Raw genomic sequence first — 27,925 nt, forward strand, 5'->3', positions numbered from 1 at the left:
TCTGTGGCCGTTCCGCATCGGAATTCCGCAGCAAATACGCCACGTCTGAACATGCCCTAAGTGACACTGGAATAAAAGCCATCAAACGGTACAGCAATTCTTAAATCATGAGGTAGAGCAATTCCGGAATACAGCAAAGGGAGTTGTGCAGAACTGGAGCGGATACATCTTTCTCACGACTGCAGTGTAATACACATCATTCAGGCAGCTGTAAACGGCAGCTTGTATTCCGCTGATGGACTCTTCGGTCAATGGCAGGATTTTAGATTTTTCCACTGCTGCGGTTAAGAGATTGTTAATAAAGTGATTGATTTCGATGACTGTAGTACATCAGGGAATTGATGTGAACTCCATTCTCTAATACATGATGAGCAAAGTTCAAATCAGAAAAAAAAGGAAAAACATTTTCAAACACACACTAGATAGAGCTTGACGTCGAGTTAGGCATTTCGAGTTCCGAGTTGCCATAAAAGCTTCCAGTACACCTTGTTGACACATCAACACAAACAAAAACGACAACATTGTGCTTTCCGGTTTCTAGAAACTTAAAATCAGCTAAACATTCACATGAAAACCAAACCAAAACGCAACTTCAACCTCATGATTTGGAGTGGTTTTTTTCTTTGTATTTATTTTCCTGTTTGATATGATTGATTACCTTGAATGCTGAGACTTTCAGTCTGAAAAACTTTCTGTAGAGGGGGGAAATAAATGACTAGTAACTGCCCCATGATGGATCCGAGGACTGCATAGCAGAACATTTTATTACTGCACAAACCAATCTCAAAGACAGACTTGGTCTAGAACAAAAGAAAAATATTCACATAAAAAACAAGAAATCTTATTCAAATAAAGACAGCAACATTAACAATATAAAGTCAACACCCTAAAAACAAATAAATAGATATAATAAAGGGGATACAAGGGGTGCCTATATATTGACCAACCAACAAACTAATGTCTGTCATTACTAATGTTAGTCATTAGATTAAAATGTATTTTCATGAGGGAAGTTCATTTAAATACAGTCTCGGCTGGAACTAGCCTGAAAGTTTGCACCAAAATCTGCATTAAAATATGTGCAAGTATTAGGGTGGATTCACACGAACGTGTATTGGGTCCGTGCGGGCCGCGTGGTTTTCACGCGCCACGCACAGACCAATACAAGTCTATGGGGCAGTACAGTCAGTCCGTGCTTTTTGAGCAGCGTTTGTCCGCTGCGCAAAAAGCGCGACATGGTCAATATCTCCGTGTATTTCGCGCATCACGCACCCATTGAAGTCAATGGGTGTGTGAAAACCACGCAGGTCGCACGGAAGCACTTCCGTGCGAACTGCCTGTTTCGCGCACCAGCTGTCAAAAGGATGAATGTAAACAGAAAAGCACCACATGCTTTTCTGTTTACAAACATCCAAACGGAGTGTCTTTGAGATGAGCGAACCCGGACAACCGAACCGAACTTCACCGGGTTCGGCCGAACTCGTTTTGGCCGAACACGGCAAAAAAATTTCCGGTACGTGACGTCAGGAGATAGTCACTGTCCAGGGTGCTGAAACTTAAACTGTTTCAGCACCCTGGACAGTGACTTCCGATCCCAATATACATGAACGTGTAGAAAAAAAAAAAAAAAGAAGTTCTGACTTACCGATAACTCCTGGCTTCTTCCTCCAGTCTGACCTCCCGGGATGACAATTCAGTCCAAGTGACAGCTCCAGCCAATCACAGGCCAAGCACAGGCTGCAGCGGTCACATGGACTGCGGCGTCATCCAGGGAGGTGGGGCCAGATGTCAAGGACGCGTCACCAAGGCAACGGCCGGGAGGGAAGTTCTCGGTAAGTACGAACTTTTTCTTTTTTTTTTTAACAGGTTTCTCGATATTGTGATCGGCATTCACTGTCGAGGGTGCTGAAAGAGTTAACGGTCGATCAGTTAACTCTTTCAGCACCCTGGACAGTGACTGACGTCGACTAGACTCATCTCTATGATGGCGGCTGCGCGAAAATCATGCAGCCGCGCATCATACACGGATGACACACGGAGCCGTCAAGTGGTTTTTGCACGAGCAAAACGCCGTGTTTTTTGCGCAAGCAAAAACGCAACGTTCGTCTGAATAAGCCCTTAGGATTATCCTTTGCATGGCAATGGGTGTAATGTGCAGCCACAGATAAGAAATACTGTAGCTTTAACTTGATCATGCAAATGGGCGCACCATTACATTCTATTAATCATGATTGGAAGTAATGATACACCCAGTGAATGGCACAGGAGCTGCGTCCATGCCATCTGAATCGATAAGTTATATGCACCCCAAAAGGGTACTAGAAAAAAATAGGACTCGAAATCCAACCAAAAAACAAGCCCTCATACAGCTACATTGATTGAAAAATAAAAGCGTTCTAGCTAATGAAAACAAATGTTTTTTGGGTAAAAAAAAAATTACAATTAAAAACACATATTTGGTATCTACATTAAATTGTGCAGGTACCGAAAGGACGTACATTTAAAATACAAAGAAATTTGGCAGAATAGCTGTTTTTTTGTTGTTTTTTTTTTTTCAATAGCCCTTGTCAAAAACAAAAAAAAAAAATTGTTAAATCAATAAGCTATATGTACCCCAAAATGGTGCAATTTAAAAATACAACTCATCCTGCAAAATACAAGCCTTCAAACGAGCTGTTTGTGGATGTGAAAAAAAAAAAGTGATAAAGTAGTAAAACTTAAAAACTATATAAAATTTGGTATCACAGAAATTGTAACGCCCCGCAGAGTGAAGTGAACGTGTCATTTTAACTGAACAATGAAAAGGCGTAAAAACCCCCTCAAAAAAATTAATAAAAAGTTTTTCCAATATTTATGTACCTACCAATGGTGCTATTAAAAAAATAGAACTCGTCCCGCAAAAAAAACAAAAAAAAAACACGAGCCCTCATACAACAACTACGGCAAAGTTTTAACGTCATGGACCTCGAAACGCAGCGATAAAAAAAAGTTTAATTAAAAAAGGGCTTAAAGATACACAGCATCTTTCAAATGTCAAATATTTTATTCCATAATATTGTTAAAGGGGGTAACTAAACATTCAGACGTCTGACACGTCATAGTGACATGTCAGAAGTTTTGATTGGTGGGGGTCCGAGCACTGAGACCCCCAATCATCGCTACAACTAAGCGGCAGAAGCACTCATGTGAGCACTCAGCCGCTTAGTTACTGTTCGGCCTTTTCCGAAAATCGGAGTACGGGCTCAATAGAAAGTCTATGAGCCCGTACTCCTCCACATCGGCTTTCCGGAAAAAGCCGAACAGAAACAAAGCGGCTGAGCGCTCACACGAGCGCTTCTGCCGCTTAGTTTCAGCGATTGGTGGGGTTCTCATTGCTCAGACCCCCACCAATCAAAACTCCTGACGTGTCAGAAATTTGTCGAACGTTTAGTTACCCTTTAATGATACTGTATAGTTTATATTGACTTTCACCATCTAATCACCAATTCTTAGGCCTAGTTCACAGTGAGTTTTTTGGCGCTGTTTTTGACGTGGAAACTGGGCCAAAAAAACGTCTGGAATCGCCTCCCATTGATTTCAATCAGAGGCGGAAAAAAAACGTGACATGTTCTTCCTTCCTGCGGTTCAGTCTCTGATCTCCCATTGAAATCAATGGGAAGGCAGAGAAAGCGTTTTTCGTGGTGTTTTTTGCCCGCGGCGCTCAAATGTCCGTGGCCGAAAAAAAGACCTGAAAACCGCGGCAAAGAAAGTGCAGGCAGGTCAAAATCTGCCTCAAAATTCCTGAAGGAATCGTGGCGCAGATTTTTCTGCCTGCCAAAAAATTTGTGAACATACGCTTATACAAACATATTTAGTATCCCTCACATTAAATACAAGAAATCGTTAAGACAGTTGTCTAACCTGTGATCTGGAGCTTAAAGCATTGAACATGTCAAAAAACACAAAGCATGTAAAAGTCATTGTTGTGTCTCGTGGAGTGATGACATTATCCCGAAGCTAAAAAATATAAAAGACAAGAGCAAACGTCAGAAAAGCACCCAAAGTTACGCACGCCATTGTATCCTCATTACAGAACAGCACTCGTGTTTACTTTATCACGGTCATACACTTTATTACATTTGCTTTAGTTGCAATAAACAGGATGCAGAAATGAAATGGGAAAAAATATATATGAATACAATCAAGGTTGGAAATGAATGCCACTTAATGGCCAATAGTGGCACCTATATATCTGGACTTCACACACTTTATTTTTAGGACTACTGGCGTGTCGGATTTTTAAAGCCATGCCAAGGATGAACTACGATGTAGCTACTGCCATACAATGAAATATATAAAATAACGTAGAAAAACAATATACACAATATACAGATGTAACGTACCTCCCGCCAGAAGACAAACAAGGTGCCGCATACTATGATGATAGAAGAGAGAAGAATTTTGATAATTAGGTTCTTGGTGAGAATGCTGTCCTTCAGGTTTCTCGGTGGCTTTCTTATAACATCTTTGTCGACTGGCTCCACGCCAAGGCTTAAAAATAAAATAAAAACGTGAAAAACATACTGTGCTTCTGTGCATGGATGATCAGTGCAGGACATGCCCAGATGTCTACAGGCCATGGATAACATTCTATGGCTTTGTTCACATTGTACAGTGCACATTCGGCCTATACTGCAGGAAATACTCCAGAGAATGGCCTTTTGGTATAGGTCTAGCCAGTATACCTTTTTTATTTCGTTTATTATGCTTCTCAATACAAAGGGATGTAAGCACGCGTCTCATGACTTGTGTAGAAATTTCCTTAGCTAGTTTATGGTTTCAGTTCCTGGAGACACTTTTCACGTGCGCTCAATTATTATTCACTATCCGAAACACATCGAAACTATGTTTATTCTTCAACATTTGCAACCATATTACGAATTCTTAAGAACGGTAAGATCGCTCTAACCGCATCACACATTCGGTCACCACGGATTTACTCTTCTATCCTCACACGGCATATTAAGTCTGCTATATTTGTCTCCGTAGTGTCTTTCAGCTTATCTTACCTCTGAGCCGGAGGCCCGTCCATGATTATATTGATCCACAAAATCTGCATGGCATTTAAAGGGTTTGGAAAGTTCATTAATGTAGCAAGAGATATTAAAGTCAACGCAGCAATACTCCTATATATAAAGAAGAAAAAAAAAAGAAAAAGGGAAAATTAAAAAAAATGAATAAAATGTAATGAAGCGCTAGACTATACCATATAGTATTAGAATAATTGCTACGCCTACAACATCGTGAAACTAGTGCGTCACCCGAGTACATTGATGTCATATTTCACATTTAGTGATCAGATTATGGGTCGCCACATATAGTTTGTCAGGTTCTCACTGTGCCAAGTTGGTGCATACAGCATTTTGGAATAGATGTGAAGGAAATTTGTGTGCAACATTTTCCGTTTCAAAATACTGCCAGCCAAAGAAAGGCCAGACTCGATGTACATCATAATAACCATGTGAAATTGAAGAAAAAAAAAAAAAAACACAATCAAAGCAAGTTTAGCTGATTCTACTGTAAAGTTGATCGATATGAAGGCAAAAATTCACATCAAGCGGAAGCAAATTTTCCTTATTTTCGAAAAAAATAAATGGATTTCATAACTCCAAATATGGCAATTTGGTCATCCTAGAACATCATAGGAGGGTTTTCCTGCAGTGTGTAAAGAGTTGGCGAATTGGATGGCAAGCTGCTACATTTCACTTACGTGCCAAAAGGTGTGTGTTGTATTTTCTGGAACAATTCTAGTTTTTTGTGTTTGTGTTGACTTTTATTGCAATGTTGATATAGCACGTATGGCAAAATTGGATACATCTGTGCATAATTTAACAATTTTGCCAACATCCGATAAAAAAAAAACAAAAAAAAAAAAAAAAAAAAAAAAAAAACGGAAAAATAATGGCAAAACATTTTTAATCAATGTGCCCCTGAATGCACTTACTTTATGCGTATCTATCTTTACAAACAAAAATAAAACCATAATCCCTCTTTAGGCAGCTGTAGATGTGTATTAGAATAGTACAGTCAGAAATGTTGTGTGTAATCTCCACCAATTTGGATTTTTTTCATTCCCTCTTCTGGCTTCTGTAAAAGTATATTTTCTCTCTCAATAAGGTTGCTGAGTGAGTAGGTTCTTCCTGGTGTGAGGTCAGTGTGCTATGTGTTCTATGCACACCAGATGTCTTTCTCCTGCTGAAACACTAAATGAGAAACTGTAGCTGCATCCCCCTCCTCCGCATCTTCTATTGACTCGTAAAAACTGCGGATTTTCTGCAACGGATTAATTGCGGAATATCCGCAGCGTATTACAGTAGCAGCCGTGTGGGTGACATCTCAACAAATCTCGTTCCCACACTGCGGTAAATATCCGCCAAAAAATGTAGCTGCAGTGCGGTTACTTCAACCGCAGCATGTCAATTAATTCTGCGAATACGCAAGTCTACTGTTGCGGGTTTACCCATTGAATTCAATGGGGTGCTTAAACCCGTAACAAAGCAGTGTGTGATGCAATATTTGCGGCGGAATCACTGCAATGTGCTGCAAAAATCGCAAGTAAGAAAAAAAATAAAATAAAATGTTATACAAACCCAGAGTTCCCTGCTTGCTCTCCAGTCCGGCCTCCCTGGATGACGTTGCAGGCCATGTGACTGCTGCAGTCAATCACAGGCTGCAGCGTCACATAGCCTGCAACGTCATCCCAGAAGGCCGGACTACGTGCCGAGAAGAGGGTGGGGGCAAGCATGAACGTTTTTTGTTTTTTTTTTTTAAATATTTTTCTGGCGCCGATTCGCAGCGGAAATTACGCCGGAAAAAGGCATCACAATGTGGTGCTGCCATTTCCCGGACAGCATTCCCTGCGGTGTTCAGGGTGGATACGCTGCGCAGCTTAACGCAGTGTATCCGCACTGAATACGTGTTCCTACCCTTATACTAGAATAGGTTTATGGACATTTAGAAGTAGGATGCTGGACGGTGGGTAAGATGCCATTTTCACCGAATAAGATCTATCAAAAAGCGAAAGAGAAACTGGTATTGGCTAAGATTAAAGGGCAACTAAACGTTTTACAGACTTCTGACGTGTCATAGTGACATGTCAGATGTTTTGATTGGTGGGGGTCCTAGCACAGAGACCCCCACCAATCACTAAAACGAAGCAGCAGAAGCACGTGCGTGAGCGCTTAGATGCTTAGTTTCTGTTCGGCTTCTTACGGAAAGCCGATGTAGCGGAGTACGGGCTCAGACTTTCTATTGAGCCGGTACTCCGATACATTGATTTCTGGAAAAAGCCGAACAGACACGAAGCGCACTTCTGCCGCTTCGTGTTAGCGATTGGTGGGGGTCTCAGGGCTCGGACCCCCACCAATCAAAACATCTGACATGTCGCTATGTAAAACGTTTAGTTACCCTTTAAGAAATAGTTGGTCTGAAATATGCAAGCTAAGCAATGCAGACGCTGTGGGCCCTGCTGTCCATCTGGAGTCTACTGTAGACTGGGTGATCTGATTTTGCTTTAACTTGTAATATTACAAAACGTTATATATTTTCATATGTATTACTGATTTATTACCACCCGAATACAACAGATAATCAGCTGGGCGCGCCGAAATCCATGCGTTTAGCCAACTTTCATGTGAAGTGTATGGTCAACCTAAGTCATGCTGTAGAGTAATATTCAAAGTTAGTTTTGAGGCTATGTTCACACGCTTAACAAAAAACGGCTGAAAATACGAAAGCTGTTTTCAAGGGAAAACAGCTCCTGATTTTCAGCAGTTTTCTACGGCCGTTTTTTTGAGCGGTTTTTCTATTGAGTCAATGAAAAACTGCTCCAAAAACGTCTCAAGAAGTTACATGCACTTCTTTTTACAAGGCTTTTTTTTTTCTTTACAAACGGCTGCGTAAAAAACGCTGTTTTCCCCATTGAAATAAATGGGCAGATGTTTGGAGGCGTACAGCCCCCACATTTTTAGCAGTTTCTCGGTGCGTGTACGGCCCGAAAAACGCCTGAAAATAGCCCGTGTGAACATACCCTTAAGGTTTCTTTACGAAGAGAAACGGTAGTTTTTAAATTAATTATTGCAACAGTGGCGGCTGGATCGTCATATATGATGGGAAAGCTACAATTAGTTGTCAGTAGCTACTGCAAAAGTGATGAGTAATCCAAATGTCTAAAAATGGCCACTGAGGCAGAGTAAAAATAAATAAAATATCTAAGAAAAGAAAAACCAATATAAAAACAAACTGATCATTAAAGGCTATGTGCACCTTTGAAAACTTTTCGGTTTATAAAAGTGTCAGTGTGTTTGGTGCAACTTTAATTACTTTTTATTAAAAATTATTTTTACTTTTAGATACAACTGCTTTGTATTCTGTATGCACAGCAGCTGTATTTAGCGCTGAAACCTGTATCCGTCAGTGTGATCGATAACAGGTGACCAATATATGATCGTGGGGGTCCAACACCTGGACGCCGCTGCCTCCGGGCACCGGCTGTTATGCAGTGGTCGGTGCCGGAAGCAGAAGGCTCTGTACAATGTAGAGCGGCCATGCTGGGTTTCTACAGCTCTGCTCCTATTCACATGAATAGGAGCAGAGCTGCAGCATAGTCGCTACACTGTGACCAGAGCCATCGGCTTCCGGCACCAACCACTGCTAACAGCCAGTGCATGGAGGCAACTGGAACAGCAGATAAGAGCAGGGTCTGACCCCCACCGATCATATACTCATGACCTATTCTTTGTATAGGTCATGGGTATGAAAAACCGCCCCATGGCTGGGGTTTACGTGTTGAGTGGGGATACATTATTTATAAAAGTGGCATTAATAGAACACCATAGTTATGACTGGAGAACATTAGAACATTGTCAATGTGATCAGCTGCATTCGTACATACACGTTCTACCTGCCTTGCAGCCTACGGTTCAGCGGACTACTAATACACAAGTATCTCCAATATAATGGCTTTTAAATTACCCTTGCCGTAGCTTGCTCAACTTACGTGCTAAGCTGGAAGCGAACAAAATTTTTAATGTTGTTGTAGATTCCTTTCCCCTCTTCAATTGCAGACCTGAAATTAAGATCATTTCATATCCGGTTAGTCTCTGGGAAAGGAGATCATAAAGTGCTAATGAAAATGTCTCAATGACAGGCTAAAGGACAATGTTCAATACAAGCGCTACCTGAAATGAATAAGTTCTAGCAGCACAAGCATTTTAACAACAACATACTTCTGAGTAATGAATGCTGGCAGGCAACTCTATCAATGTCAGTTAATCCTAACCACTCAGATTGCTTTTGTAGATCTGAAGTCATTCAGCAGAAGCTGGATCGAAACTCTAAACCCTGAGGCCCCATGCACACGACCGTAATAATCGTCAATTACGGACCCATTCACTTTGATTGTCCACGGACACCTTAACGTTTATTTACGGGAAGGTGTCCGGGCCGTAGAAGTGTACTGCAAAAGATAGGACATGTCCTGTCTTTAAGCGTTTTACGGGCCGTGCTCCTATACTTTGTATGGGAGCGCGGGTGGCTGTCGGCCCGTGATTACGGTCACAGCCGTGTGCAGAGGGCCTAAGCAATACTTGTGGTACCAGAAAATATGATGAAGTTCTGATAAACACAGCACCAAGAAAACATTTGAGCTGACATCATGTGATCGTAAAATGGCATTAAGACCTAGTTCAATATTAGAAAAAGGCACATAGACTAGGACCGGTTAGAACGGCTAGTAGCCTCAGCTCGCCTAGTCTATTGATAGAAAAAAAAAAAAAAAAAAAAAATTGTCATTTAAAAAATAAATGAATAAAACCCTAAATTTTTCTAAACCACCTACAAGTCTATCAATATGTCAAACACCCATCAAAGTAAATTAATCCCCTTGGAGCCACAGCCATTTCTCAGTTTTTTCCTCCCTGCCTTAGCCTGTGAGGGCTTGTTTTTTTGCGGGACAAGTTATAGTTTTTAATGGCACCATTTAATGTACCATATTATATACTGGGAAACTGCACTCTTTGTGGGGTAGAATAGGAAAAAAGTAATTTTATATTCTTACACATAGGACTCACATAATCGTGTGAAAATCATCCTCCACCAGGATCATGTCGGCTGCCTCTTTACAGACATCGGTTCCAGTTTTTCCCATTGCAATACCAATGTCAGCAGCTTTCAGGGCCACAGCGTCGTTCACACCATCTCCGGTCATGGCAACAACTGCACCAATATTCTGAAGGCTCTGAAATACGCAAAAAGATATTTCTTTATATAGGGTATTGACTGTGGGTACACAACAGACGGACTATTACTATCAAATAGGCTTGAAGATAAAGAGAGAGAGCATTATGGGGAAATCGTGTAGCACAGACATCATTTGCAGACGCCGACTTACCTTTACAATTTTTAATTTGTGCCTCGGGCTGGCTCGGTAGAATACAGAAACCTTGAATATAAAATGAAAAAATAGGGATGATTACACAATGAAATAAAAAAAATTGATTAAATGTGTATTTGTAAATCTCATAATGTACAGTATCTGTGAAGGAAAACCAATTGCAGTAACATCACACTGGAATTATACGGACCTTTGGTACCATCTGGGATAGTTGCTGAATGTCCATTGTATCCACCTCTTCTCCAGAAAGGGACTGCAGGCCATTGGAATAGAAGCCGAGACGACTAGCTGTCGAGGAAGAAGTATACTTCTATCACAACTAGTAATGTAAGGAAGAGTGCTTGTGTCTTGGGTCAGACTAAGGACACACCCCCAACTGGTAAAACCCTGTTGTCAATTTATTAGTGAACTTCTAGGAGGTATACCAGAGGAACGGCACAATGCAGAAAAAAAAAAAAAGATGCTCCAGAAGTGTTATATTATCGGGAATACAAGTATTTACTATAGCTGACATGTCAGAAGAACGGGCAGCCCTCTTTGAGTATCCCTAGACAGACCCCTTTAAGAAACACGATCTATATATTATATACTCTAAATCACATCAGTGAATGCAAAGTGGATCTGTCTCGAGTTTAGTAATGGCCAATCTCCTAGCGAACCTAAAAAGCGCTGTCACATTGATAATGCTAGTGAAAATTATGTTCCAAAACGTTTATTATTTTAAAAATGAGCCTTTTTCTAAATCTGCAAATGAGGCTATACTTGACAAGTCGGTGATAACACCAGCGATTCTTCTGAGGTGGAGCTACCTCACAGTCTGATGCTGTCCTATCAGCATGAAGCTGCTTCACACAGTGTGAGAGACGGAGGCTGGAGGGAAGGGGGATCATTTAAAGCAGCTATATCTCAGGCTGTGGACCACCTAGAACTGTGTGGCATATGAAAGATGAAATTCTAATCATTCATATGGCACCACGCAGTTTTAGCTGTGAAACAACCAGAGGTATTACCAGCTGAAAACAGTCGGGAATGGAAGCTGCATACTATATGATCATGCTGTGTTGCTGGGCGGGGAAGAAGCTGTATGACGATTGTACAGCATCATACAGAAAACATTACACTGCCAGGAATGAAAAGAAAGAGTAACCTCCCATTTGGCAAGCTTAGCCAAATTAGCATATTTAGAAAAATGCACATAACTTTACAGTGTAATTTAAAAAATTAAAATAAGTTTATTTGTAGTTATCAGCATCAAAGCGCCTATTAGATTAGATAGGAGATAGGGCATTAATAAACTAGTGACAGATCCTCTTTAATTAGCCTCTCCGCCTGATGGACTAAGAGGCACCATGTGTTTAAAGAGGCTCTGTCACCACATTATAAGTGCCCTATCTCCTACATAAGGAGATGGGCGCTGTAATGTAGGTGACCGTAATGCTTTTTATTTAAAAAAACGATCTATTTTCACAACGTTAGGAGCGATTTTGGTTTATGCTAATGAGCTTTCTTAATGCCCAAGTGGGCGTACTTTTACTTTCGACCAAGTGGGCGTTGTACAGAGGAGTGAATGACTCTGACCAATCGGCATCATGCACTCCTCTCCATTCATTTACACTGCACTAGCGATATAGTTATATCACTATGTGCAGCTACATACACAAGCCCTAACATTACTACAGTGTCCTGATAATGAATACACATGACCATCCAAGCCTGGACGTCATGTGTACTCAGAATCCTGACACTTCTGAATCTTTTTTGTGAGATTCCGGCAAGTGAAACGAAATCTCACGAGATTATGGAGCTAAACGAGATTTCGTTTCACTTGCCGGAATCTCACAAAAGAAATTCAGAAGTGTCAGGATTCTGAGTACACATGACGTCCAGGCTGGATGGTCATGTGTATTCATTATCAGGACACTGTAGTAATGTTAGGGCTTGTGTATGTAGCTGCACATAGTGATATAACTACATCGCTAGTGCAGTGTAAATGAATGGAGAGGAGTGCATGATGCCGATTGGTCAGCGTCATGCTCTCCTCTGTACAACGCCCACTTGGTCGAAAGTAAAAATACGCCCACTTGGGCATTAAGAAACTCATTAGCATAAACCAAAATCGCTCCTAACGTTGCGAAAATAGATCGTTTTTTTAAATAAAAAGCATTACTGTCACCTACATTACAGCGCCGATCTCCTTATATAGGAGACAGGGCACTTATAATGTGGTGACAGAATCTCTTTAAGCAGTGACAAAAGGAGTAGTGGCCTCATCAGACCAAAAGGCACATTTAGGCTATTTTCACACCTCATTTTTGCATTCTGTTAAAAAGGTACAGTTTTAATATTTTTGTCAAAAGTACCTTTAGAATAGAGTTCAACAGGACACAAAATTGATGCAGGATGCGTTTTTTTCCTGTCCTAGACAGACGCCCTGTTGCTAGTGTATTGAACAAATAGGCAATGTCTGTACGCAAGCCAAACAATTCAGGAGTTATGCCGGCTGGAGCGAGTCAAGCAATGCACTGTGCCCATGAGACTTCACCAGTAAAGCGTCAATACTTCTATTGCCATTTTAAGAGGCCGGCTGGGGTGGAAAGTGTATTTAATCCACTAATGTAAAGTAGAGTTTTAATGAGAAAAACGCACTTGATAATTCAAGTGGAGAGTCAATAAAACAGAAATTGTTCTGTCTGAAGAGCTTTTATTAGTAAGCCACATGTTCTTTTTACTGTATAGACTTTAAACAGGCCAATCGACCTTGATGAGTCAAGTGATGTAAAAAGAACTTAATGCAAAAAGGAGCTGCCAGTAAATTATTCCACTTAACACGATCTCCACAATTTCAGGAAAGGATTTGTAAAGAAATGATCAGCAAGGATCTTAATATTACTACTACTCAGAGGACATCTATGGAAGAAACGAAAAGGCAATGGATGCCAAGCCCAAGAATCACATCATGTCTGTCCAATTAGAGTGCAACAGAGGAGCCACATAGAGTTCCCTTCCATACCAATAGCCACGGCAGTTTCTTGCGAATCCCCAGTGATCATTTTGATTGCGACTCCAGAGCGGATAAGAGTAGTGATCGCTTCCTTCACACCCGTTCGAGGAGGGTCGATTATTCCCACTAATCCGAGAAATGTGAGCTGACCCAATTCTGGACCAGATGACAGAGCGATAACTGCAAGGAAAGATATGAATGAAGATTAGGGAGACAGAATGATGACACAAGCTTGGCCAGTAAATCCTCAGCATCCACATCCCTACTAAATGACATTAGTAAAGAACGCTCATCACTATCCATAAGGAAATTATTTATTATGAAAAGAAAGTTTAGTACACAATTATATTTCCCATTCTATTAATCCTTAAAGGCTGTGTACACCCTTGCAACCCATTTTTTTTTTTATGGCTACAATGTATCGAATATTAAAAAAAAAAAATAGAGCAGGTTTGCAGTCTTGATTTAAAATTTTCTATAGTCTTAGGTCTGTAAAGAATCTGTAGATCGATGTGTCTCCATGGTTACAGACTACAAACAAACTGTGTCATCTGATCCCGCAGCCACACTCCCTTCCATCTGTCCCCTACAGGGAGCAAACATACTTTCGGTAGATTAGCAAAAGGTCGGGGACACATGGATGGCAATATGACTGCAAAATCAGATTACACAGCGTTTTTTGTCATCTGTAACCATGGAGAGAAATACATCTGTATAGAAACTCTATACACAAAACGTATAATGTATTTGCAAAGAGGTTTTAATTTTAATTTTAGAAGCATTGGAATGAAGAAAAAATATTTGTGAATGTGTACAGTAGCATTTTTAAATTATAATTTTTAAAAAAAAATGCCCTTGTGTAGATTCCTTACCTCGGAGACCTGCTGTGCCCATGTATGCAGTCTCCTGATGGTACAGCTCTTTTTGTTGCGGAGTGAGCGGTAAATTCTGTCCTTTGCTGATGTAGGTGGTGCAGTAGCGAATGACTTGCTCGTAGGCACCTTTCAAATAGCAGATCTCTGGTTTATCCTTAAAACATGACAATAAAAAACACTTATTTATTCATAGGTAGACCGGAAAAGGCTGGCACTGCTCAGGACCGGACACAGCCCTACACCTGCACGGAGTTTCGTTCCACTTGATAGTAGACGACACTTAAACATTTGCCTACGGGGGCTTACAGATCTGCTGCTAAAATGCCATAAAGAAAGGTGCAGCATGCTGACTAACACCATGACGGAAACCCGGCAGAACCAATTAAAGTCAATGGGTTCCATCGGGGTGCCGTTGGTGTCAACGTCATGCAACGGATCTGTGATTATGCGTGGCCCACTGAACTTTTCCTCTCGAGTGCTGAATGGGAGAGCAGAGAACCCCCTTTCTCCTGATTAGTGGAAGTCTCAGAAGTGAAAAAAAGATTGGAATACCCCTTTAATTGGTATTGTGGCCCTTGGAAGCAGTACAATCTGGCAATGTGTCTTAGACCAAAAAAGGTTGTGCACCCCTGATATAGAGTGCTCATGAGTCAATTAGCTAGAAGCAGGGGTGTAATACGTGACCTGCAGGGTGAGACTACACACAGTTTGAAGCCAGGATCAAAACACACAGTTTTAGGCTCAGATTTTTATATAGCCAAAGCCAGAAGTGGATCCCAAAAAAAAAAAAACTGATGCATCTCCTTTGTTTTGTGTCCACTCCTGTTTGGCTTAAAAAACCAGGCAGCAAATCTGTGCATGTGTGATCCTGGCCTTATAGTCTGTAAACCGCATCAATCTGCTGCACATAGGTCGACATAGAAGCTGCATACACAAAGAAGGATAATTTATTTTAATCAATACCACTTTCAAAAATGCATATTTTTAAATTTTATTTATTTCCGTTTCACGGGTCTGAAGATGCACATTTCTTCCACCCGATCTTTTATCGGATGTGGAGAGACGCAGGTATCACAATGAGGTGAGGAAACCTTACGATACACTAGACTCAGGCGTTGTATAGTTTCCCTGTGTAACTACCACTGGCGTTTCTCCATGCCCAAGACCCGGCTAAAGAGACACTGCCAAACACATCAGGACCTTAAAACATAGGGTATTTGCAGAGTTCAAATCTGATCACACATCCAAAAACCAAGGCAGTTAATCCTCATTTAAGTTCAGCAGACAGAAGAGACCTGCAAAGTACACCTATAAGTCACTGTGGCCAACTACACATCCATAACCGCTGGTGCACAGCAGAAACCAAGCCTGTAAATGCAGTGCTATTTACTTGCATACAGCTCAATAGAGTTTCTATTCCCGGATTATGAAGTGGAGCTTGGGTAAGCGCCCATTCCAACAAAACGTTGCAAGGTAAGTAGGACTTAGAATTGTGTTTTGTTTTTTTAAGTCTTTCAAATTCAAAGTAATTTTTGAGAACAAAACAAAAATATAAAATGATGTAATATCTAGAGAAATTATATGAAATCATATAATGTCCTAAAACTACGCATACTGTGTTTTACCAGTTTCATTTGAAGCCATTTCTGGCCAGTAGGCACCTACCTGCTGAGCTCGGTGCACACACTTCACAGCCATCCATTTCTGTTCTGAGCTGAATGGGTATTCTGACTTCCGGATATAGTCATGCCGAAGCCCCTCAAGACCCATCTACAAGTAAGAACTTAATTATTCTACTGGCCATAATTGAAAGTGAAAAAGACATTTCCAAATAAACTCTATAAGTGGTTCTCGCCTTGGAAATTTGTGAGCGTCATTTTGGCTAAATTTTACAGCTTTAGCAGAGTAAATTTTATAAAAACCAGACATAACTCCTAGCATTAGGAAAGTTAGCATTTTCATTGTAAGTTACATACAGGTTCAGTAAATAGGTCACTTTATATACAAATACCAGTTTGTCCAGTTACAGCGGAAAATAATGCAGTATTCAGGCCACAGTCCTGCAGGGAGAATGCTGCACACAGTAGTAAGGTGTAGTACATGCTAGGAGGGGGTGTTTACAGCTATAGGAGACTTACAAACTAGAAGAGCCCATTTACAGAATAAAAAAAATAATCTAATTATCGTTCTGTACTGTTCTATTTTATTTCACTGGCCACTAGATGGCAACCCTCGCATGTGCAGACAACAGCTAGATCAGGGCCTGTTCACATTAGCGTCATCCTTCCATTCATGGGTTCCGTTAGACCGTTCCGTTAGACCTTTCCGTCAGGGGAACCCAGGAACAGAAAGGACAACGTAAACCATAGCTTCCGTTTGTATTACCATGGCTTTCAACGGTAATGCTTCCGTTTGTCTCTGTTCCTCACTTCTTTTGGATGTGCTGCCTCGTTTCTCTTTACAGGGTTATATTGGGCCTTCAGGATCAGTTTAGGGGTTTTTAATATGTGCGAGTTTTAACTTTTTCATTTGAGCAAGTGGTAGAGGGGCTCAGAGAAAAGCGGATCAGAAACTAAGCAGCTCAGCGCTTCTGCCGCTTTGTTTTAGCAAATCGGTGGGGGTTTCAGTGCTTGGACCCTCAACGATCAAAACTTCTGATATGTCAGAAGTTTTTTGGAAGTTTAGTTACCCTTTAAGATTTTTTTGTTTTGTTAGAAGTATAAAAAAAATATATATATATATATATATATATATATATATATATTATATATATATATATTTCATATTTTTGACATTTCTTACTTCGGAGAACCTTATTATGAGGGTTGGTTATAATTTATCTGCATTTCTATTTAGAGGAGTTTTCAGGGACTCCTGGGTCTAACCCCCCAGGACCTGCCGTTCAGCAGAATAAAGGGGCTGTCTCCTTCATGGTTTACACAGACACACTGGCTTGTCCAAAAAAACAAAAAAAAAAACAAGTGTCCATGCCTGGTACTGCAGATCAGTCCATATACAAGTGAATGGGATTGAGTTGCAGTACCAGGTAGAGCCATACCTCTACGTACAGCACTGTGTTCGCGTAAACAATGAAGGGTCCGTGGCACTTTCGTTTCATTCTAGAGCCACTCCGATCAAATATTGATGGCCTATCCGAAGGAGCCACTAAACACCACTTTATTCTTTTATTACACTTGCTCAAAATAAAAAGATCTACAGTGGACTTTATTATATTATACACTCTTTCTTATTGCTGATCTCCATCTTGCGGGTTGGCTATCTGTAAGATCCTGCGCTTGAAATGCCGCTGCATGATCGCTTATGCAGCCACACGATCGCTTATGCAGCCACACGATCGCTTATGCAGCCACACGATCGCTTATGCAGCCACACGATCGCTTATGCAGCCACACGATCGCTTATGCAGCCACACGATCGCTTATGCAGCCACACGATCGCTTATGCAGCCACACGATCGCACCATAAATTTACAATGGTGCAGGTTTAAGAACCAGGTCGATCATATTACGAATCCCATAGGTCATCTCTGTTCCCAAACCAAGATCGTATTCATTTTAAACCAGATGAAGACAGGAAAGGGTCATTTTGAACCAATGCACGCTGCAATTTAATACCAACAGGTAAAACATCATTTTTTTTTTATATTTCTAATTGCATGGTGTAACACATTAGATCGAAAACTATTTCAAACAAAATGCTCATTGCAGTAAGAAAACAATATTACAGCTTTTCGAATGTGTTCCTTGCCCTCCTACAGAAATCTGCCAAGCTAACCTTGGAAACGCTTCCACAACGTTACCATCCTACTTATCCATTATCGGGCATGGAGCACATATGCCAGCCAGTTTTCTGCCAGTCTAATCAATACTTTGTTAATAAACTGCATTCAGCTTTCCAGATGGCAAACAGCCACTATAAATATATGTCTTCAAGACAGAGGATAATGCTTTCCTCTTGAAAGATATATAAAGTAAAAAAAACAAACCACAATCATTCAAAGTTGGGAAAAAGAGGAATTTCAGGAGTTCGAACGAAGGACGAGGTTTCAATGAGCACAAAACCTACGTAATGACACCTATATACCAAATATTCTGGATCAAAAACTCTTAGAAAAGTCAAACTGACTTGTAAAGGTGGACAACCTTAGGAAGAAAGCTCAAAATAAAAATGTTGAGAAAATAAACTTATTTACATAGTGCGTATTATATACTTTTCTGGGACTATCTGATAATCTAGAAGATTTCATAATCTGGCGCATGTAAAGTTCCATTGATGCCGTATGAAAAGAACTATGGTTTAAAAAAAAAAAAAAAAAAGACAGCAAAAACCCACAAAAAGTCATTTATCATGCTGCAGCTGTTTGGAGGAAGACTGGGGAAGAAGTTCTAAAGATTTACCACCAAGTGTGCAGAAGACATTGTATCTCATTACCTTCATAGAAAGAGCAATTAAAGCCCCCTCGGTCGGCTTGCCCATTAAGGTGTTATTTCTTATCTCCGCATCATTACAAACACATCCTGCCTGTAAAAAAAACAAAAATATATATATCAAAATCCCACATCTCTAGAGCATGTTGTGAAATTTTACAAGACTAGATGGGCAAGGAGACTAAGGCGGGTCATAGACAATAGATTCTTCATTAAAGGGAAGGGGTCATGACATTTTTTATCATATTGCTTTTAATATGATATTAACATAAATGTTATTTATTTGTGTTCTCATGTTCTACTTTTTACTTTGTGCTTACTTTCACTTCTGTATGGGGGCTGCCATTTTTTTTTAATCTCTGTATGTGTCGAGATGGAATACGGCACATACAACCCCATAGAGAATGCGAACGGGAGCCGTTCCATTCTCAGAAGCGTACGCCGTCTGTGTGGGAACAGCGCATGCGCCGCTCCCACACAGACCAAAATGAAGCTCGTTTGCAGAGCGAAATCCGGTGCCATTTTCATGTGGACCGGAAGCCGCTGCCGGACAGTCAGATGACGACTTCCAGCCGCGGCTTCCGGCCATATGTTCAAGGGCAAGGAATAGGAGCGTAGACCAGCGGAGGCGGCAGGTAATTTATGTTCGTGTATGTGATGTGTGTATTATGTTCGTGTGATACTGTCTGCACAGTGTAAGAGGATTAGATACAGGGCTCAGCAGTCACTCACAAAATGGTGGCACACAGTGTACACGGTTTGAAGATTCAAACCCTTCCTTCTCCTGGCACTAGCCAGAAGAAGGGAGGGGGGATTGTGTGAGGACACTAGAGGAGAGGGTGTCCACCCCAAATTTGCAACATAAATCAATGAGGTTGCTTTACCACAGTAACCATGCTGCAAATTTGGGTACTGCTCCTCCTAGTGCCCAGCACATGGAAAGGTTATAAATCAGAATCTAAATGTATAATATTTCCTGACTTGTGAAAAAAAAAAATTTTAAAAATTAAAACAAATGTGTAATCACTCAAATAATAATTGTTTAACTGAAAAAATAAATTATAATTTCTAGCGCCACATTCCCTTTAATACTGTGCAGTGTTGGTAAAGGGTAGTACATATTCGCAAACCTGGGTGATATTTTTCTAGAAACAGAGCCACACTTGTGGGGTGTAAAAAAAATAAGGATGTTCACATCCTTCTTGGCTTAAATTGTGGCAGTTGTGTGTGTGTGCACCAGTTCATGATGTGAATATGGACTCAGATCCACACAGTCTGTATGATAATACTAAACTTGACAAACAGCGCTGCAGACTTCGGACCTATAACATCGAGCTCAGTGCTTGAGGTTAACGGTTATCACATTTTCATTTACACTAGGGTGCCTTTTATACAATCCTTCTGGTAGTTCTTTCATAGTCACCATTCTGTAACCCATAAATAAAATGTAAAAAAGACAAAAATCTTAAGGATCACCATTTCCCATATAAACCTTCACAGAAGACCAACATTGCTTGCGGCGTTGTGTCAACCTTGGTCGCCCGGAACCAGAAGAAGCGAACAGGCTGCTCAACCTAAAATGCGTCCATGAGTAAAGAACCATAAAATACAGTCTAGATTTATCATTACTTAATGTCATATTCCTTATTTGTAAATTGCTTAATGTAAAATATTAAAACAAGTCCACCTATACCGCCGATTCCCCCGTGCCCAGGCCGAGAACAGACATACCTAGCCATGCCGAATATATAATACATTAACTATACAGACGGGCATGGTGATAAATGTTTTACGGGATATAGAGTAGTTGAAATTCATTTATATAACCGATGCGGTGTCTACAGGTCAGGTCTTTCCCACGGAATCAATGAGCCCGCCAACATAGCAGAGGCCGGTAGACGGACAACAAATAAGACTCACTTCCACCACTCTGCTTATTGATGGGTTGCAGAAGCCATGAATAATGTCACCATCAACCGTCACTTCACCGAAACGATTATAGCCAACGCCAGAAACCTTTATTTAAAAATAAAAAAAAAAGAATAAAAATAAATAAAATAGCAAAGCAATGACAGCGATTGATATCCCAACATTCATGTACATTAGACAGCCATTTATGTATTACATCTAATAGGTCTCCTTTGTAGTAAATCACATCACCATCCACACATACAGTGCAAGGCCTCATGAACACGACCGCAGCCATGTGCACGGGCGTGATTTTCGGGTCGGACGGCCGCGGAGTGTCCCCCGCAAATCGCGGGCCGTGCACATGGCCCGCGTGCATTGATCTCTATGAGCCTGGAAACCACGGTCGTGTGTATGGGCCCATAGAAATGAACGGGGCCGCAATTCTCCTGTGAATTTTCGGGAGAATTGCGGCCACAAAAGCACGTTCATGTGCATGGGGCCTTAGGGATCATGCACACGGCCGTATTACCGCTCCATATTGTACAGTTTCGTAATAGGACTGCCATACAGGTCCACTGTACCTTCATATGCCTCCGATTTTAGAGGTTTTTCTGTTGGGATTCCTTATGAAGAAATTGTGGCATGCTCCGGATTTCATATGTACTGTAGCATTCTCCTTAAGCATTGCTTTTAACATCTCCGTACATACGGTGCCCAGCGTAGCCTTTATGAAAAGGCACATGGGCTTTGCCCTTACGTAAACTGCCACTTTTAAGGCTAGAACGTGGATATTGCTATGGATGGTGGTTTGGATCCACACATTGTCCCTTTGACTAGGCAAGACCAGCAGCTGTTGCTCCTCGGTTATGCTGACTGGGGAGTCCTGGGAGTGGGACTCCACCGATCATACACTGACGGCTTGTCTTCAAGGCAGGCCATCAATGTAAAATCCCCCAAAACGGTTTTTCTAACCTTATGGAAACACAGGTGGTTTTCGATACAAAAGGGTGGTGGACCTTGCCACCATTACCTACACAAACCCATTCAGGGTAGACAGTCCTTTTAAACCCGGATTGGCTTTCATTTCCATATATTGACCCTTTCTTTTTGCAACTTGATCACTGCAGTATTTTACCTGCAGACACCAGATATTACATTGTAACAGAACAAATTGGATGTCACTGAATAGAGAAATAGAAGTTGCAACAGTAATGAATATCCCTTTAAATGTGTAAAATCCAGACTGCCTGCTGTGGCACGGGTTCCAGCCAGAGAACTATGGCAGCCACATACCTCCGCATGAATTCCATCTGATGTAAATATGTGGGTTACAGTCATCTCGTTCTTGGTTAGCGTTCCAGTTTTATCAGAGCAGATAACGTTGCAGCAGCCTGGAAATATCAAGTGTGAAAAGTGAAGACAGTCTTACAAGTTACAATACACACGCGCTAAAATATATACATACAAACCGTTCTAAAGAACTGCCCTCTTGTGGAAATAGTTTCGTGCTGTAACCCCTTTGTGACCAGCCTAATGAGCAAGCTATTTTTTCCTTTTTCTATAGTCGCATTCAAAGAGCTAGAACTTTATTTTTCTGTCGACCATGCTATATGAGGACTTGTTTTTTTTTGCGGGATTAGTTGTGCTTTTTAATGGCACCATTTTGGGGTACATATTTTATCTTTTTTTTTTTGTGGCGGGGGGGTATAAAGAAAAAAACTGAAATTCCGCCATTGCTCTACAAGTATTAAATTCACACCGTTCGCTGTGCGGCGTAAATAACCTTTATTCTATGGGTCGGTACGATTACGATGATACCACATATGTAGAGGTTTATGTTTTACTACTTTTGAACAATAAAAAACTACTTTTGAACTAAAATTCGGTTTTTGCATTGTCGCTTTCCAAGAGCCGTCATTTTTTTATTTTTCTGTCAATGTAGTGATTTTTTGGGCTTCTTTTTTGCGGGACGAGACGTAGTTTGGATTGGTACTGTTTTGGGGAACATGGGACTTCTTGTTTAACTATTATGACTTTTCTGGGGTGCAATTGAAAAAATAGCAATTTCACCATTGTTTTTTACGGTGTTCAGCTGTTGTGCAGTTTAAATCACATAAAACTTTATTGTTTGGGTCATTACGGTCGCAGCAATACCATATATGTGTACTTTTTTTATTTTTTACACTTACTAAATAAAAGTGTATTTAGTAAAAGTATTTTTTTACTGTAATTTTTATTAATAATTTATATTTCACATTTTAGTTTTTTTTTTTTTTAGTGCCACTAGAGGACTTCACTATGCGATCTTTAGATCGCTGCTATAATGATTTGGTATACTTAGTATACAAGAGCATTATCGCCTGTCCGTGTAAAACTGACAGGCAATCTATTACGCATCACGAACACGACCGTGTGCGCCGTCCAAGTCCCGTCAGTGATCCGAGGAAAAATAGAACATGTTCCATCTTTCCTCAGATCGCAAACTCTGATCATTTTTCACTGACCCGATTCACCCGCTAAAGTGAATGGGTCCATGAAGACTATCGGGTGCCACTCGGATGCAGTCAAAAACGGTCGAGTCCATGAGGCGTTAGGACATGCCGGAGGCATGTGCCCAAGGCAGACCTGGGGGCCTTTATCAGGCCCACAGCTGCCATGACACTACATCAGAGGCCCGCGATTCAATTTAGGGGCCGCCGATGGGAGACAGAGGGAACTCGCTCCCTCGCTCCGTAAACGACTTAAATGCCACGGTCGCTATTGACCGCAGCACTTAACGGGTTAAACAGCCGTGATCAAAGTAAACGTCGATCGCGGGCGCTGGAGGAGGAGTCCGGCTGTTATCAGACAGCCGAGACCCGGCTCCAGCCTGCATGGGACACCCGTGCAGGACTTAGACTGGGCCGCCGTGAAACGGCGACGGCCTAGCCGAAGGTCCCTTAGTGATTTCCATAAAAAGGCATATTAGTAGTCACTAAGGGGTTAACCTCAGAACCTTATGTTATTTTATTTCATAGATAAAATAAAATGCTCAAAAAGAAAAGAACTGCAGATTGGGTTTTTTAGGTCTCTGAAATACAATGAATAAACTCAGTATCACAAGGGCATAATTACAGCGCTGTAGCAGACAGATCGGCTGTGCCTTATTATAAAGGCCATTATACCTAGACAGCTTTACATGAACCCATTGGCTTCTTTTCTAATGTCTGCTTTCTGACAACATGCCAGAGTGCTCACATATCCGGACCCTTGCAATCTAGTAGAGCAGTAGCTGCCAGGAGGCAAGTGCTTCTTAAGATAGATTATTTTTTTTCAGCATACAAAGAATTTGTATACAATGGTAGGTCGTATTCTCTACGGGCGCTTAATGATGCACGATCATACAGATTTACTTGAAAGTCCTACAGCTTACATGGGAGTAAAACCCCAAACGCTGTAATACTGCTCCACAGGCGGTTGTCAATAGTTATACTTCAAAGATCCCGACGTTACAATCTTTCAAAACAAAAAATGTTTAGGAATTAGATTATATAAGCAGCTGTATAAAATATGGCTTCACACAGGCAACCATTAGAAGATGGATAGGGACAGGAAGTCATGCCATGCACTTGTAGATATCATCCATCACCAGTTGGGACCACCCATTTAACCTAAATTTTAGGTTTATTTTAAAGGGATTAGTGGTAAAAAGCAACTCCCTCGCTGTCTGCTGCAGTAAGGCCTCATGCACACGACCGTTTTGGGCCGCATGCTATCCGTTTAGTTTTTGTTTTTTTTAACGTATAGCACACGGACCCATTCTTTCCTATGGTAATTTGAGAAGTTTGAGGAAAAAAAACGATATTCCCTGGCGCTGCTAACTGGTAAAACCCTTCTTGAGTAATGAGGATTTAAAACAAGCAAATGTAATATAAGATATTGTTTTAATTACTACGCGTTTGAAGGCCAGACCGGCCTCTTCATCATTCTTTTCTATGGCCCTATGCAAACTACCGTGTTTCTCACAGATCCTTGTGGGGACTGTGGGACGGGGCCACAAAACTCAGAGCAGGTCCTAATCCGGTCTGTGTTTATGGCTCGGTCCAGCCCATTCAAGTCAAGCCTATTGGACAAATAGAATGGATGCAGAGGACACATTGATGACAGTCGGACCGGAAAAATGGACAACGGATCCTTGTAGTGAAGGGTCTGTACAAATGGAAAAACCCAAGGGTGTCCCCTTGCCTAGCAAGTATAACGATTCCCCATTCCACAGTTGATAAGAGTAACTTCTCACATAAATGGGCACCTCCTTAACTAGAATTTGAAGTCTAGCTCCACTTCTGTAATGGAATCTAAAATGCATCACACTACATATCGATTAAGAAAGGGAAAAAAATCAAAAGTAACACTTTAATTATATAGTATGTGTATTTCTTAAGGAGAAGTTAACTTAAATGTTATGTTGCAAATGCGATGGAAAAAGCATCATTGCGGAATATCGTTACTTATGAAAAGTCAACCTAATCTACATATAGGATGGCACAAATTGCCCATGCTTTCCACTGCTGGTAACATATAAAAGTGCTCCATATCTTAATAATGGTAAAGGGCCAGACTATTTAGGGATGTTCCATAGATTAGTCTTCATTTTTATCAAATCCGATTTTAGATGTTGACTGAAGGAACACTTAACACGGAGCATTCTTCAGAAATGTAGTTTGGGATTCATACCGAGAGTTTCTACGATGGGTAATTTCTTTACAATAGCTCTTTTCTTCACCATTCTCATCACGCCAAGTGCCAGTGTTACAGTTACAACAATAGGAAGACCTTCAGGGATAGCTGCCACAGCCAAGCTGCAAATGAGAAATGTAGAAGTAAGATGCAATCACTTTCGATGCCCTGCGCCATCATTCCAGGACTTAAAAGCAATTTAAGAGGGTGGTGGAAATGAATGGCTTATACAGTAAACGAGCAAGGTAGGAAAAGCCATCAAAAAAGTTTGATAGAGATGCAAAAGCAGTCTGAAATACTATAGTACGTACATAGAAAAACCAAGTAAAAAAAAATAGGTTTTAAAAAAAAGTCAATGATAAAAAATATTTTGGCCTTTTTATCCCTTAGAGAGTCAATAGTAGACAGCTTAAAAGGAATATAACATCAGAAAATTACATGGTTTAAATCAAGTTTTTAGGTTACTTTTTTTTGTGGTGGTGGTAGTATTTTTTGTAAAGTCATATCTATATTTTGAAAGAATCCTGAAATCCTGCAGTTTTCACTCTGGCCACTGAGCCTCATAATAGACTGACCCTTCCTGCTCTGTACACATCACTTCTCATCACCTCATTACATCATCACAGGGAGGATTATAATGAAAGGTATCACCTATATATAGATAATACAGGATCCACCTTTAACAATAGGTGTTGGACACAGCCACCCTTCTCCCCCTCCCTGCACAGATCACAGAGCATGCCTAGTACATTCTGACATAGAAGTCAATGGGTTATTAATTGGATATGGTTTCCGATAGTCCATATGGCTGCTGTAAAGCATATTTTTGAACTGCAGAGAAGAGAAGGGCAGCATCTTAATATTATCCAGATTTAGGCCGCATTAAGACAGACGGAACGTGGTTGCATTTTAGTATCCCTATTATGCCCATGCCCATGTGGTTCAAGTGTACCGGGCTTCGAAAGCCATATCTCCCATGGCAATTTTCAAGGACAGTTGGGAGGTACACCATACACATTAGTTTGGTCACGGGCTGTAAACATTAATCTAATGCATAGACAGTCTATGACTATGTATTTTGTTCATTTGGACTTTATTAACATATGACCAACCGTAATAAAGTAGGAGAAATAAAGTCAAACCGCAAACTATTCCCTTGTTTTTAAGTCAAATTTTCAAAACAATTTCTAATAAAACACAAGCCTTAGGCTGGAATCACACGTGAAGTTTTTGATGCAGGTTTTTTTTTTTTTGTCAAATACAGAAGGGTTTTTCTCTAAAGGAGGTTCGAACCCTTTATTTAAAAAGAAAAAGCCGTTCATAAGTAAAGCTTGAAAAACATTTAATAAATTTGTGTTAAAACATTATTTCTTGTTCTGTTTAATTTTTCAGTTCTCTGAATGCAGCCAGCAGTGTAAACATTGGGAGAGATTTATCAAAAGTCTAACAGATAAACTGGTCAGGTTTCCCATAGCAACCCCAGTGCAGCTTTCATGTTTACAGAGCAGTTTATGAAAGCTAAGGTCTGATTGGGCATCAAGGCCATTTTTTTTCTTTGTTAAACAGGTTTTAACAAATGATGCCCAATATAAATGTTGGTCTGGTTATCATGCCTACATCCACAGTAAAAAAAAAAAAAAGTAATGTGCGTTCTTGCTAAACTTCACCCCAAAAAAGAAATTTAAAGAAAAAAAAAATATATACATACATAGTAAATAACTCACCTTACACCAATAGTAAACATATCAAGTATATGCTTCCCTTGTAACCACCCGACCAGCATGATGATACCTAGATAAACCATATGCAAGACAACACATTGCCTTATTAGCACCATAGAAACGGGAGTATATTTAGAGACACAAATTTGATCAAGTTTATAGTGAAAACTAATTCAGAAAACAGTCAAGTAAAGATGGAGAACCCTGGTAATATAGAAAATATATGTTACATTTCCCAAGAAATAGGCCATTTTAATTCCGTGTTTGAAGTTCAAGCATTCTGTACAGCGAAATGGATAGCAGCCAAGAACATGAAGCCAGAAATACCTCCCGACACCCGCAAACAAGAGATCATTTTCTGCCGCGATCGCTGACGGACGGTAACTAACTGTGAATCACAAATTAATAAACACTCCATTCTGGAAGAAAGATTTGCTCACCTATGATACCAAAAGAATACAAGGAGAGCTGCTTCCCCAAAATATCCATGCTTTTTTGAAGTGGTGTTTTAGGTGCCTAGAAAGAAAGTAAATGGAAAGACACACAAATCAGTTTATTATAATCCAACAGATCGAATCATAAAATACATCATCATGACCTGTGGGTGCAGATGGCATTTCTGAAATGCCATCTGGTAAAGCAAGAACATGCAACTTGTAGGGGAATAGAATAAAGTTAGTAACTGATATTTAATTGCACCAACTCCTACTGCCTGAGCTGAAATACAGCCCCGGGTCTGAGACGCAGACACCCTAGCCCCAGGACCACCGCACCGGTCTCGTGACTAAAGGGAAACCCAGCCTGGTTAGAGACGTCATGAT

General features: G+C 40.6%; 1 protein-coding gene across 3 annotated transcripts in view; it reads right to left on the reverse strand.

The window, feature by feature from the left end:
• ATP2C1 (ATPase secretory pathway Ca2+ transporting 1) overlaps positions 1-27,925 on the reverse strand; it is a 108,439-nt gene that overhangs the window by 2,350 nt on the left and 78,164 nt on the right. For all 3 annotated transcript variants that reach the window (XM_075827122.1, XM_075827121.1, XM_075827123.1), the window contains 17 exons: positions 27,545-27,620; positions 27,108-27,174; positions 25,381-25,505; positions 21,961-22,058; positions 20,677-20,772; positions 18,761-18,850; positions 15,974-16,078; positions 14,306-14,462; positions 13,443-13,613; positions 10,623-10,720; positions 10,430-10,480; positions 10,110-10,276; positions 9,038-9,106; positions 5,049-5,165; positions 4,383-4,530; positions 3,901-3,996; positions 659-800 (listed from right to left, as the gene is read on the reverse strand). In XM_075827122.1, the coding sequence (XP_075683237.1) occupies positions 659-800; positions 3,901-3,996; positions 4,383-4,530; positions 5,049-5,165; positions 9,038-9,106; positions 10,110-10,276; positions 10,430-10,480; positions 10,623-10,720; positions 13,443-13,613; positions 14,306-14,462; positions 15,974-16,078; positions 18,761-18,850; positions 20,677-20,772; positions 21,961-22,058; positions 25,381-25,505; positions 27,108-27,174; positions 27,545-27,620 (1,873 nt within the window). The remainder of the gene's footprint in view (positions 1-658; positions 801-3,900; positions 3,997-4,382; positions 4,531-5,048; positions 5,166-9,037; positions 9,107-10,109; positions 10,277-10,429; positions 10,481-10,622; positions 10,721-13,442; positions 13,614-14,305; positions 14,463-15,973; positions 16,079-18,760; positions 18,851-20,676; positions 20,773-21,960; positions 22,059-25,380; positions 25,506-27,107; positions 27,175-27,544; positions 27,621-27,925) is intronic.

This window comes from Rhinoderma darwinii, chromosome 5, assembly GCF_050947455.1.
Source record: "Rhinoderma darwinii isolate aRhiDar2 chromosome 5, aRhiDar2.hap1, whole genome shotgun sequence".
NCBI lineage: Eukaryota > Metazoa > Chordata > Amphibia > Anura > Rhinodermatidae > Rhinoderma > Rhinoderma darwinii.